The 14,242-nt window shown below is 42.1% G+C and overlaps 1 protein-coding gene across 1 annotated transcript; it reads right to left on the bottom strand.

Moving 5' to 3' along the window:
* Positions 1-398: 398 nt before the first annotated feature.
* On the bottom strand, positions 399-9,538 carry NUP43 (nucleoporin 43). The gene is made up of 8 exons (XM_058021380.1): positions 9,405-9,538; positions 8,900-9,022; positions 8,560-8,637; positions 7,469-7,646; positions 5,745-5,880; positions 4,694-4,845; positions 2,728-2,850; positions 399-1,472 (listed from the first exon to the last, which is right to left on the bottom strand). The coding sequence occupies exons 1-8, from the start codon at positions 9,522-9,524 to the stop codon at positions 1,258-1,260; spliced, it is 1,125 nt and encodes a 374-aa protein (XP_057877363.1). The 5' UTR covers positions 9,525-9,538; the 3' UTR covers positions 399-1,257.
* Between the last annotated feature and the right edge of the window lie 4,704 nt (positions 9,539-14,242).

Raw genomic sequence — 14,242 nt, 5'->3', positions numbered from 1 at the left:
TTAGTACTCGGAGTGATCCATTTCATTTCCATCTTTTGCATTCATTTTAAATAAATTTCAAATAAGCTGCTCTAAGGAGCTCATCGGCAACTCAGTACACCTTGCCCTGCACAAGGACGACTGCCTTGTCCCCAGTGCCCCATCCATCTCCAGACACACGGAATGTGCATCAGGTGAGGTGTTCCTGCCACAGCACACCCCGGGCACTCACGCCGACGTGATTAAAGTACACTCTAGAGGGGTTATGGTGGAAATACCATGTAACACCTCATAACTAACCTGTTCCTGCCCAAATACACAGGTTTTTCCATCCTTCAGGTTCAATACCCAGGCCCAATCCAAATAAGTTCCCACAAACACATCTAGTTGATTTATTTTAGTAAGTCAGACCACTACTCTTGTGCAAAACTTTTTAATAAAAAGAGAAAGGGTTCTCTGTAAAAGAAAGCAGGTACAATGCTAATAATAAAATTTAAAACTTTTCAAAGATTTCAACAAACCAGACATGAATTTGTGACAAAGACTATGTCTCAAGTTTAGAAACTCTCATTCTTACACCTGAAAACACAGCCAACACATCTGTCAGTTATGACTTCTTAATTACAAACCCCATTTTTCTGTTGGGAGATTTACTGGTGCATTATCAAGTTTTAACATGTAGCATCCATGATGAAGCTGTGAATAATTCAAAATAATGTTGCTAGAATGCTTAGATTCCTATAGAACCTTTCACATTTCATAGCTTTAACAGTTTTCCTTCCAGCTCATGAACTAACATTAACAGTTATGTTCCCCTATATAAAAAACTCAGCTTAAAAAAACCCCATCTCTTTCAGGTGACATAAAAAGAATTTCCACGAAGCCCACAGTTTCGCTTTAGAAATGATACTTGAAAAATACCTTTACAGGGAAAAATAAAAATTCAGCGTTTACCTTTTCCTCTGTTTTTATGTACGTGTGTGTTATGGACATCACTTTACAGCAAGGATTTTGCCCTTAGTGACTACTTTCCTGCTTGTCAAAACCAAGCAGGCAGCAGGGAAGAAATGGCATGTAAGCTTGCTCAGTTACCCATCCTGGAGCATCAAGTGACAGCTGTCAGAATGTGAAGCACCTGACTTCTTCCACAGCACCAGGACCAAGGTGAGGCTGCTCCCACACATGCCAATAACAGACTAGTGAGTAGCATTAGGAATGATCCTGACATTTCCCAGTGGTTCAAGCTGGTCAATGCTTCAAAGGGATGCCACAGTCACTTCATGCAAAAAGTTGTCTGTTCACATAAATAGCCTCTGCATCAGTACCATATACCAGGCATGGTCCTAGAACATCTAAGCTATTCACAGACAAAGTCTGGTTTGGAATGAGGTTGGTGATTTCCATGCGGTCTTTGGTCGGATCATTGCTTAGCCAGGCACTCACTACAGACTGGTTCATGGTGCTGTGGGAAAGATAGGCAGTGCTTCTTCCTCCTGAAAGAAGGAACACAAAGAAGTAAGTTTCAAATTTGTTTATATATTCTCAGAATTTGGAGAAACACAGTAGATATGGGTCAGACATAACGGAAATAAAATTTTACATTTAAGTCAGTTTTCAGAGTAGTTGAGATGTCATTTCTTTGGTAAATTAAGGAGAAAATAGCTTAAAAAAACAAGTACTTGAAATAATTACAAAAATTATCTACCAGCTCTACCCTCAGTTAAGACAAATACATCACAGCAGCTATTAACTCATCTCACTGGACAGTGTAAGTACCTGCAAGTTTCTCTAGCCAGATACTAAAGCAGGGGTACAAGAACACAAGTCTGTTTATAGAGTGTCTTGCTCTATTTGGGGTTTTCAGCTTTGCTTCAATAACACTTATTCTCTACTGCTCCTCCTCCCCACTTTGCAGCAAGTGATACACCTATCTTTGAGTTTTTTCCACCTAACACTTTATGTTCAAACTGAAGTCTCACACTCTAAGAACCATCATTCAGCATAAGATTAGCAGGTGTCAGAAGGGATGCTAAAGGATTTATACTTCATATACTTGCAAACATGCAGAGCCCAACTTGAATTAGTAATCCTATAATTCCCATAGATGAAACTTAACTTTGAATGACAACTTTGAGGCCAAAGGCAGCAGGTGACATCTGAAAGTTTCCCCATTATTGTCTAATGTGGCAAGCACTTAGCAGTGATTAGAATGTGAAAATGAATGCTTATATTAAGTCAGTATCATAACTTTAAAATCCTGCCACCATGCAAAAGGATCTAGTTTCATTTATTGAAAGTTTCAATTATTACCCCAAATTGTAAATTCATAATTCTACTATCTTATTAACTTATCAATTATTTTTGTATTCTAAGTTAGTGCAACTCCCTCAGAGATTCAATAAGGTCAGTCAGGCTGCCTCTATTTCTTTTCTACAGATGATTTTTAAGTGAATACAGTCCATCTTTGAAATCACAGATGTGCCCTTCACACACTGGTCAGAGGGTAGCAGATTAAAAACACCCAAACCAGACCATGAAAAACCCTGCACAACTGTTTGCCATATAAGTAGTTTTTCTCAAGTGCTTATCTAAGAAAAGTGCTTATCTAAGATTGCTTTCTAAGAAAAGAAAGCTGCTTTTAGTTTTCTGTATTAAGATTGTGTTATTAATTGGGTCATGTGAGAACACTGACTGTAATGATGTTACCAACTGACAAATTCAGTGCAGATGGACTTCAAACACCCTTACCTTGATGAAGAAAAGATGGTTTTTCAGATACATTTGTGGAAGTATCCCAGTGCCAAAGAGATCCATCTTCAGAACACGTGAATAAATGATCAGGGTCAGAGGGATGGAAGTGAACTTCCCACACTGCAAGTATCAAACAAAATCATTTCAAAACAAGTTCTCAAGTACTTCAATCAAAGCATTTGGATAGCATGATATAGACATGTATTTACAAGAACCCATGCCTCCATCAAAACTTTCATTTTTAATTTTGTGGGGGTAGGAAACCCAAAGCCCCATCCTAAGTTAGATACTGCAGTTTTCCCTCTGCTGGCAGGGGGAAAAGGGGGTAAGAAAACAGAAGGAAAAAAAAGAAAAAGACTCTATTTTGTTGCATTTTCAGTACTGTGAAAATTGTTGAAGTCTTATCTGAATTCAAGCAATCTGCATGTCATCTTCCCTGCAGTTAAGTTTAAATCTGCACATAGCATGCATTCCTTCCCAGGACACACATTACTTTGTGTCTAAATACCACAACTGCAGAAGACATTTAAGTCAGTAAAATGTAATATCAAAAAATATTTTTACTCCTTTAATTTAAATGTAGCATCAAATCACAAAATTTTCAGCATAAAATGAATTGCTGTCTTGTTCACATAGTTGCCAGGAAAGTGAGCTATTTCAGCACTGCGGAGACACCAAATGAATGTTCAATCTCTCCTTCTTCCTCATGTTTTCAAGTTTGTTAGTATCTGCATTCTGCTTTACTTTACCTGCACTAGCTTCCATGGCTATTTATCACCTACCCTCCTAGAAACAGCCATTCTGATCAAATGCATCTAATAACTCATTGAAGAATTGCTTACTAAGTCTACTTTTAGTTTAGAGAGAGTTCACTTTTATCTAAAAGCAGTCTCCTATAGAGAGAAGGAAGCCACATTTTCCAGATGAAAACATGGAGCAGTAGTAGGCATCCTAGGAAGAGTAGAGAGATGAAGGTTAGGGATCCAGAGTGAGGAAGGCCAAGGAGAAGCTGGACCCGAAGCTGGCAAAGGATGAAATGAACAACAGGAAGGGCTTCTACAGGTATGTCAGCCAGAAAAGGAAGGTCCAAGAAGGTGTATGTCCCCCAATAATCCATGCTGGAAAACTGAAAATACTGGACAGGGACAAGATTGAGCTACTCAACAACTTTCTTGTGTCAGTCTTCAATGGCAACCTCTCTTCCCACACCTCTCCAGTGGGTGGGCTACAAGACAGGGTGTGGGGAAGAAAAGTCCTTCTCACTGTACAAGAAGTTCAGGTTCATGACCACCTAAGGAACCTGAATGTACGTAAATCTATGAGATTCATCCCAGAGTCCTGAAGGAATTGGATGATGTAGTTGCCAAGCTACTCTCCGTGTCTGAAAGGCTATGGCAGTCAGGGGAAGTACTAGGGGACTGGAAAAAGGGAAAGATGGGCACAAACCCCTGTTTAAAAAGAGTAGAAAGGAAGACCCTGAGAACTACCAACTTGTCAGCCTCAGCTCTGGTCCTGGGAAAAACATGGAACAAATCCTCCTAGAAGCTATACTAAAACACATGAAGGACAGGGGCATGTAGTGATAGGACAAACAGGAATGGCTTAAAACTCACTGTAGGTTTAGATTAGGTTCTTAGGAAGAAATTCTTTACTGTGTGGGTGGTGAGGCACTGGAACAGGTTTTCCAGAGAAGCTGTGAGTGCCTCATCCCTGGAAATGTTCAAGGCTAGGTTGGATGGGCCTCTGAGCAACCTGGTCAAGTGGAAAGTGCACCTACCCTTGGCAAGGGAGGCTGGAAGTAAATGAGCTTTAAGATCTCTTCTAACCCAAACCATTCTATAATTCAATTAAGTGGCAAGTATGTGATTGTTTTCTATTACAGTTACAACAACTTATTTTTACAGTAATCAGAAACTTCCCTAAAATGCCACCTTCTTCCCCCCCCTCCATTTCAGATACTTACTTTCTGCTTCATGAGCATTTAGCAGGGACACTGGCATAGTACCCTGCCTGATGTCCCATATACTCAGCATTCCATCCTGGCCCCCTGTGGCCACAATATGCTGCTGATTGGGATGCCTATCCACACAGTGCAGTGGAACTCTGTCACCTGCCCTGCAAAGAGGAAAAAACAAAACAACCAAATAATCCAAACAAGAATTTTTTATTTAGCTTCTCTTTTCCCCTTCCTAATTCCTAATTCAGCATCATGAGCATTGACAAGTGAGGTACCTGTATTGACAGGACCTTCAGTTCCTGTAACTCTGACCACCCCAGGCTGAAGGCACATGACATCTACTGGAAACCAGAGGTATGGCAGTAACATGAAGCTACAATCGGGTTCTGTGCCCTATGGAACATCTACACAGCATCTGACAGCTTTATAGGAGTGAGAAGCCATGCAGGCAAATAATACTCTATACATACCTATAATAATATTATTCTGATGCATGATATAATTATAGGTTTAGTATATACTAAGAGTTAAAAAGGGAGATCAGGCACTAACAAAATCAGGTACCTAAACCACAATCTAGGAACAGCAATGGGAATTATTACACAGACAACAACAGGATTGAAATTTAGCCCATTTTCTTTTTTCACAGTACCTTATAAGGCACAAAGTTACCATTCAAATACATTCCAAATGCCAGAAACCTTACATTAGGCCTGTGAAGAAAATCAAATATAAACAGGTAAAGAGTTTGGGGTTGAGGATTGAAAGTATTTTTTCTCAAACAAGAGAAGTGCACAGGTATAATAGTCCTTCAAAAGTTAAATCATAAAATGCACCTGCTAAGCACAATGCTGAGTCACAACAGTGGTCCAGCCATTAAGCAGTCTGCCTTTTGCTTATTTAAGTACCAAAGAAGTTGGTATCCTTTAAAATCCTTTAAAAAATAAATCAGTAATTTATCATCCTGTTGTTAGGAAGCAATTACGAAAGATTTGAATGAGATTATATAAAGTAGCACATGATTTTCAGTAAATAAGTAAAAAAGTGGAGGTCTTACAAAGAAAATATTTGAGATGGCTCATTTCTTTGCTGTCTGAGGTCCCATATTTTTAACTGTCCAATTGAGTTTACTGTCAAGATCTCAGTTGTGCGAAGGAAAGTCACGGCATGGAGTGTACTGCTGTCTGCATTGTCTGCAAGAGATGAGGAAAGTGTTCAGGTAAACCTGAGGAATGCTAGTCTCCATTTCATTGCAACAAAGTAACTCTTAATAGAGAACAGAACACAGCTGCTTAAACATGTGCATAACCTCTGCAGTGGCAGGGACAGAGACCCTCTAGTATCTGCAAATACCCTGTGAAAAAGGAGCCCTTCCTTGCTTACTGTATGAAACACTACTGAGACGTATCTGTAAGCAGATGTATTAAATTAGCTCTGGTGATTACAAAACTACTTGTTGATTTGTAAGATTTCTTTTTGTAGTTCCTAGAAGGGGAATTAATTCACCCAAGCTTGTGGTTCTCAAAAGCTAGCACTTATTGACAGAAAGCAGCTCTGAAGCTTTTCATAATGGAGTTCTAAACCCAAGAAACAGTAACTCTGGCTGATGGCATTAAGCAGTTTTATACAGAAACACTTAATTTACCAACTTCTAGACCTTTAATGAATTGCCAATGTGGTATCAAGTTAAACTCAAATTATGCTGTGCTTGTTAATAACTAAATAACAAGGCCCTTTTTTTCCAGGTCCTTTCTCCAGTGCCTCTTTTTGTCAGAGTAATTTACAATGTCAAACAAGCTTTGAGGAGAAATTTTTCACAGCTTTGAGGTGAAATTTTTGAGGCCTTCTGAAAACAGAGACACTATTTTCTAGTATTTTATTTCTGTTACTATAAACTTTTCATCTTAATTACAATGGGGTAACTTTGTTAAGTCTACTTTCACCTCAAGTATTTTAAAATTCTTTGGGTAAGCCCATACTGAAAATATAGGCAGATTATTATCTTTCTGCATAAGATGGAAACATTTTCTGATATCAAGACAAAAAAGTTACACTGATGCCTATTTACAGATATTTGAATGAGTTTTCTGCCTACTGTTTAAATGAAAGCAGAGGGGAAGAAACAACTCACTAAAACATCATTAAAAAGAAATGTTGGATTACTGAATACTGAGGTTCTAGAGGATTTAAAGTTTTATGACAGACTAACACTAAGTAGTTTAGCAATTATACACCTTCATGGCTCCAAAAGACTTTTACATAATCTCTAACTTTTGAGATTTCTTTCTTCTTACCTTAACTGACTACAAACCTATGCACTTTGTACTGTGCTCTTAAATCCACTAAACAATAACAAAAATAGCAAGGCATTCATTTGCAACTACTGAACGAGGTACAAGAGTCTATCTTCATGCTAAGGATTCAGCTTAGTGCCTGGGAAATGTCAAGGTGTCATTGAATTGGGAACCAGCAAAACAGATTGCTTACAACATAGAACTCCATTCTGAAGAACCTGAGTGCATCTTCCAAGATGTTCTGTCTCCTCCCTCTCCAACTTTTACTGTAAAACCATGAACTTAAAAATACCTAAGTGAATACAGAAGTGCATCTGAAATATGCTACAAGTATTTGAATTCTGGAGGAATATAGGAATAATCTGCAACAAACATGTTCAACCTGGAATACTGAAATCAATACTCAATTAACTTTTTTGTTTTGTTATAATAACCTGAAAATCCCCTCCAAACTAGACTAATTTAAAAACCCAGGTATTTCACATACCTATAGTTCTTACAGCATCTTTTTGGTCAGCCCTGAAGAGATTTATTCTACCATCTTCTCCAACAGTGACAATTTCTGGGTTGTTGCAGACAACTCCTGTACAGGCTGCTCCACCACAAGATGTGTCTTGATCCACGTGATAATGAGCTTTTGCCCACCGGTGGTCAGCAGATAATGTCTAAGTAGTAACCAGACATGAAATTATGGTCTTAAATAATGAACATGATTAAAAAAAAGCTTCCAGAATACTCATGAAACCAGAAACAAGCTCCAGGAAAGCCACACTATTTCATGGGAATGAGATCCCCCTATATAAATAAAAATCAAGAGATCTAAGTTTTCATCAACTCTTAAGCACAAAACCCTTCTACGACACATTAATTATTTCTTCTCTGAACCACCATGTTCACATGACCTAGCAAATAGAAATAACACTATGGACTGTAAAATGTTGTTCACTAGGCTGATGTCTTCAATATTTCCCCAGGACAGGGGAAAAATACTGACGCACTTAGAAAATAAAAGGTCAGATTCAGATCTTGATTGCAAGGAACTAAATTTATTTTAGGTACCACACCAAATTATAAACTGACATTCACCTTTACTGTGTCACTATGAACATACATAAAAAGGTAATTATGCATTTATTTCCAGTGATTTATAATCAAAGCAAAAGGCTACCGAGTTTTACACATCTTCTTCCTTCACAGGACACACACGAGAATTCATTCATAATTTGTTAGAATTGAAAAGGAGTCGTTTAGTTCAAGAATGCAAAAACTCTGATAAGGCAGGCAGAAGTCCATTAATATCTACTGCCCCAAAACACTCTAATGTCTTAAGGAATGTTTTCAATGAATGGGCTTTCTGGATAGAGACGAGGCGATACCCCAGTCTGTCTCGCTCTAGAATCTAGTTTATGTAGCATGTGTGTAAAACGCTATTTTCTTTCCTCATATGTGTCAAATCAAACCTTTTTTTAACAGACTTCAAAAAGAAATTAATTTTGGTAGCCATATGCTTTTTATACTAAGATCAAAGTAACCTGTATTACAGAGAATAGCGTCTTAAAGCCAGTGCATGTCACATACCTGGTTATTTTGATGATGACGGAATATAGTTACAGTTCCTGTTGACGAGGCAACCACAATTCTTTCTTGATCCAAAAACTAGAGAGAGTCAACAAGAATGCTATTAGCCAATGTTAGCATCAAGGTGATCATTTTGATTTTAGAATAACCTAAATTATTGGTAGGTGGAGGGGAAAAAACTCAAACCCACAAAAACCACAGCAATATTGACTGGCTTTGTTCTTTTTCTTTGTAAGAATTTTTTGGCCAATCTCAGCATTTTGACAGTTCACTCTCGCTGAACTCCTCCTAAGTGACCAGCCCTTAAAAAATACGGATCTATTCAACACAGCTATTTTACCTGCATATCCATAACATCACCGTTGTGCTGGATGTCACACAGCAAATGAGGTTCTCCATGATATTCACCATTGAGGCCCGCATTTCCAAGGTCGCCAGCAGACCAAATGGAGATCCTGTTATCCTGAACGGAAACGATACCACATTTACTCGAGAACGCTTTCGAAAGCAGCGAGCAGTAAGGCTCAGCCAGGGAGAGCAATGTGCTGCGGGCTGCGCACAGCTCCACAGGAAGCCGCCCCGGCCGGAGGGGAGCGCTTGCCCAGGGGGATAACGCTGTCGGGCGCGGGGGCGGCCCCGCGGCTTCCTTGGGGAGCGAGCAGGGCACGGCCAAGCGCAGGGCGGGAGTGCCGAGCCGGGCAGCGCTCACGGGCGGCTCCGGCCGCGCTCTCCCGCGCCCAGCGGCGGAGGCGCGGGGGACCGAGGTGGCGTGGGGCGCCGCCGCCACCCGCGCCGCGCTCCGGCGGGAAGGTCGCGCCGCGCCTCCGGGCCCGCCCGGCAGGTACCTCGTTGTCCCAGGAGCCGGTGGCGAAGACGTCGGGGGGCTGGAGCGCGGCGGCGGGCAGGGGCCGCCAGCGCGTCCGGCTGATCTTCTGCGACACGAACTTGGCGCTCACGTCCTCCATGGCCGCGCCCGCCCCGCGCCCGCTCCCGCCCGCCCCGCGCCGCGCGCGTTGATTGGCTGCGGCGCGACGGCGAGCGCGGAGGGACAGGCCGGGGGCGCGGCGGGAGCGCGGCCGGGCCGGGCCGGGAGCGGCGCTGAGGCGGCCCCGCCGTTTGTAGGAGCCGGGCGGCGCCTGCTGCCCGAGGTTACCGGGACGGGACAGGACGGGGCGGGGCGGCGCTGCGCTCTGCCTGGCCCCTGCGAGCCGCTGCACCGGCGCGTGTCGGCTCGGCGACGGTTGCGGGTCCGGTCGGGAGTGGAAGAAAGAGGAAGATGCGATGGTGCCGCTGTGTTCCCTGTCTGCTCGGCTGGGCCGCCTCCACCGGAACGCTGTGTCCGTGTGTCACCTTTGCAGGACATGCACCGAGTCCCGTTCTCTCAAAATGAGTGACTTACACAACGACTAAGCATTTCTGGTCTAAGATCTGCTTTAAGTATGCCCTGCTTCCAGCTGGGGCAGAGTTAATTTTCTTCCGAGTAGCAGCCACAGCGCTGTGTTTCGGATTTAATGTGGCATAATGATGAAAACACTTCTGCGTCACTTGTCGCTGAGTGGCGCTTACCCCAAACCGAGATCTTTCCAGCCCTCCCTCTGCCGGTGAGCAGGTGGGTGAGAAGCCAGGAGGGAGCATGGCCACGAGAGCTGACCCAAACTGGCCAGAGGGATATCCCACACCACAGAATATACACACACTGTATAAACTGGGGGATGTTGGACAGGAGGGACCAATTACTGCCTAGGGACAGGCTATTTATCTTCTTTGACTTGAATTATTAAAGGTATTAAGAGATAAGTTATTATTTTCTCGACCCATGTTTTTTACATTGGTTTTATTCCAATTGTCTTCCCCGTTCCCCCTGGGGTGGGCTAGAGTGGATTTGTGGGGCTTATGTGACCAAATATTTGTTTGGTACTTGCTGGCTGGGGTTAAACCATGATAATGCACTTCCAAGTGATACTCTCATTGCTCTGACAGATTCCTACCCGTACAGAAATAAACAGAATATTTTTTGTCCTAAATGGTATGTTAAATCAAAGAGGAGCACACATGTACTTCCTTTCTAGTATTTCACTTGAGACCTAAACAACTGTGCAATAAAAAGTTCAGAGGTTAGTTGTAAAATTAAAGGCTGACACAGTTGTGTTGTCAGTTGTCATTTCAGAGGATGAGACTATTGGTCCAGTCACTGCAGTCCAGTAAGGGACTTTCTCAAAGATTTTTACAGCTTCATTTTCTGCTGCATGTTTTTCCAAAACTGATGCTGCCAGGTCTCAGAGGTTCTATCAGATGGACTTAACAGCAGCTTGGACAAATTTTCCACTGTGTATTGCAGTTTTCCTGCTAAAGGCATCTGTCAGGTTTCTTCTATACAGCATTTTTGAGTTCTTCATTAAGTCTGCTATGCTGTTTTGTAATCCCTCGGGTGTGATACCAAACCAGTGATATTTTATGTGCTTCATGCATCTTTTGAACTTCATTTACCTTTTCCTCCTTAATTACATTCAGCAGAATCCAACACTGAATATATTCCAAAAGCTGGATGCTATAGTAGTCTGCCATACTGCAAACATACCTTTAAAAAATCTTTGTTGCATGTGGCAGTAGCATTGTTATTCTGCAGTGGCAAATGCTTCTGGCACCCTTTATTAAGCTGCTTACAGCAGTTCTGCAAGTCACTGTTGACTCCAAGGGTATTTTCTGCTAATTTTTATAACACTTTTGAGAAATATCAATAGGCACCCTCAGAATATGTAAGACACTAGACCAGACAGCTAAAAGCTGAATAGAAAACACTTTGGGATTATTGAAAAGTTTTATTAGGCAAATATTTTTGTTGGCTAGTTTGTGATTTCTGTGTGTATTATTTTACCTGGTGCATTTGGATAATTTCTTTCTTTGCTCAGGATTGCTTGTTCAAAAGCATTTGGGAAGTATTAAGGGAAGTAAGTTGGACATACAGGCTTATTTTCACTTAGAGGAAAAGAAGAGTCACAGTTTTTCTTTCCTGTCCTACATTTCTTAAAGAAATTGTTGGCAGTATGTTATATGACAGAAGTGAGAGCTGTGACAGATTTAGGGCTGCTTTGCAAACCTTTAAATATATTCTCTGTGCTTGATCCCTGTGAAAGATGTGTAAAGCATTTCAGTGTAATGGCAGATTTACATAAACATATAAAAGGTGGAAATCAGCACCAGGAGAAAATAGGCCTTATCTAGTATTTCTGTGGTTTTCAAGAAGGATGTTAAGTCTGGATGAAGCTGCCTTAAGCCTTGGGTCCAAACATACCAGCTAAGACAACAAGGAGCATCTATGTACGACCCTTAAATATGGCTAAAGCTGGGAGGGAAAGGGAAGAGAACTGAAAGCATGCCTGTCTCTGAGAGAAAGTAGGGAGCCTGAGAACAAAGGCACTTACTGGATCAGTGATTGTACTAGGGCACAATAAAGCTAATTCTGAACTGGATTTGCTGATAATCTGCTTTTCTCCATCATCATTGAACAATATTTAAAGTTATTCGGAGATGCCAAAACAATGTGTACAGCTGGTAAGAACTCCTGGAGCTGTGCCCAGTTCATTCTCTTGAGCGAGTACAGTTACAGAGCAGTGTCCTGCAGAGCAGATGCAAGAGCAGAGGGCCCAGCCCTGAGTGCAGTCATAAGCCCTTGGCTGGGGCTCCCATCTGGGCTGGGACCTGCAGCTCTTGGCCTGAGCTCTGCTGTAGGAGGGCCTGTGCTCAGCCATGCTGCCCAAACTCGGTGCCTGGCTTGACCTGGGGCCTGCCTTCAGCTGATGGCAAAGCCATTTCTGTCCCAGCCCTGCTCTGCTTGCTCTGCTTAGATGCTGTGGGATGGTGTGTCATCTGGAAAGTCTCATCTGGAAGGATGGTCCTCCTTCAGGAAGGGTCCCAGTTCTGCTGCTCCTAATAGGAAAGTCACTGATGTGACTGAGTCCTTCTCACCTCATCTTTGAGTGCAGAGCTGGTAAAACATGCATGTAGAGTTCAAAATAATGTAACCTTCTGAAATGGTAATAAAAAGGGAAGGTACACCTCAAACTGGCTTGAGCTTCTAGGAAAAGAAATGAGATGAAGGAGAGTGATTAAGTGAAAAAGCAGAATGGAGTCAAGAAGAGGAGGGAGTGTAGGTGTAGAAGCCAATTAGCGTAGGGTTTGGGACATAACTGCGGAAATGTACAGCAGGAACATTTCACAAGGAAATTTCTGCTTCTGGTATACAAGCAGATGGGAGCAGACAGTGATGAGCAATTTTTCAAATTCTTCCTAAATTCAAAGAATTAAAAAAAAATCTAATGGGCTTATGTGGTGGGAGGGAAGGAATGAAACAGAAATAGTAGTTTGGAGGGGTTTATATATAAATGTATGTAAGTACAGCTAGAGGATTGGGATGTGGGTGCAGCAAAGGAAGAAGAGATGATGTGCTTACAGTTAGTGGGATCTTCATGTCAGAACAATCATATGGGGGCCCACTCTGGCTGCTGGCATTCCTGTGCCTTTTCTCTATGAGGAGCATCCATGCAGCAGCTCCCTGCAGAGTCTAGGGAAATGGCTCTACATGTGGAAAATGCAGGTGCCTGCAATTGACAGTGGGCATCCAGAGACCAAGGTGCTCACACTGATTTGGACAAGTCAGGGAGGCATAGAATACAGAAATCCTGGGTATCAGAGCAAATTGAGAGGTTCCACATGAATGGTGATGGCCAGAAAATAATTTTTTTTATTATTTCTGCTCATATTTTTCACTGGTAAATAATGTCCATGTTGCTTTTAGTTTAGTCTCAATGGATGTGCTCCTGATAGGTTTTTTAAATGTATTCATGGCCTGGGATTGTGGAACTGAAAGAGTTAGGGACTCCTGCATTTGTTAACTGCATAAATGGGTGCATCCTGCCACTATTGGTGCATGTTAGTTTCCCAGGGCCCTTGGAGGCAACTTGGCTTGTCTGAGAGCTCCTGGAAGCCTGCCAAGCCAAGTGCTGTTTCCTTCACACATGCCTGGTATCCACCCAAGACACCCCAGATATTGTTAAGGAAGGCCCACGCTTGTTTTCATTCTCTGAACACCCATGTCAAGAGCATGGGAAATAGGTACACTCAGTCAGAAAGAGACTGGGCAAGACTGCAAACTCCTAAGAGAGAAATTAAAAAAAAAAAAAAGGCTCCATGACAAGCCTAAGCCTAATTCAAGCTGGTCCTGGTAAGCAGCATCAGCTTGTATGTAAATGGCTTCTGTTGTGCTTTTGGTCTCCCAAGGGGGTAAGTATCCCTGGAATGCTTTTAAACATGGGCCAGCTATTTTCTTGGCAGCGATCTCTCTATGTGAGAGCAATGCAGTTTGCTTGCATCTGACAACAGAAAATGTCTTTTGCATTTAAAACAATTAAGTATTTCTGTGCTGTACTTTTACAATGCCTGTCTGTTCTCTGTACTCGCTGCTCTTTGGGAACTCCTCTCACTCCATGGCTTCTTTCCTTCTCTCTCAGTCCAGTGGGTGTATCAGGGAGCCCTTTTATATTCTGGGACAGGCTGGGAGCCTCACATGAACTGCAGTTGCCAGATCATGCTTAGGAGAAGTTAGATGGAGAGCACAGAATGAAGCAGATCTGTCTCCAGGGTTAAAAGATGGGAAGTCTATGGATGGGACTGGTATATGCATTGA

This window comes from Melospiza georgiana, chromosome 3, assembly GCF_028018845.1.
Source record: "Melospiza georgiana isolate bMelGeo1 chromosome 3, bMelGeo1.pri, whole genome shotgun sequence".
Classification (NCBI taxonomy): Eukaryota; Metazoa; Chordata; class Aves; order Passeriformes; family Passerellidae; genus Melospiza; species Melospiza georgiana.
The sequence above is the reverse complement of the archived record's forward strand: the minus strand, read 5'-3'. Positions and strand labels throughout refer to the sequence as shown.

Coding starts and splice junctions, on each gene's coding strand:
- NUP43 (XM_058021380.1), bottom strand. CDS start 9,524: ATGGAGGACGTGAGCGCCAAGTTCGTGTCGCAGAAGATCAGCCGGACG. Junction 9,023..9,404: donor CCGGCTCCTGGGACAACGAG/GTACCTGCCGGG, acceptor GTTTCCGTTCAG/GATAACAGGATCTCCATTTG. Junction 5,881..7,468: donor AGATGCTGTAAGAACTATAG/GTATGTGAAATA, acceptor CATCTCTTGCAG/ACAATGCAGACAGCAGTACA.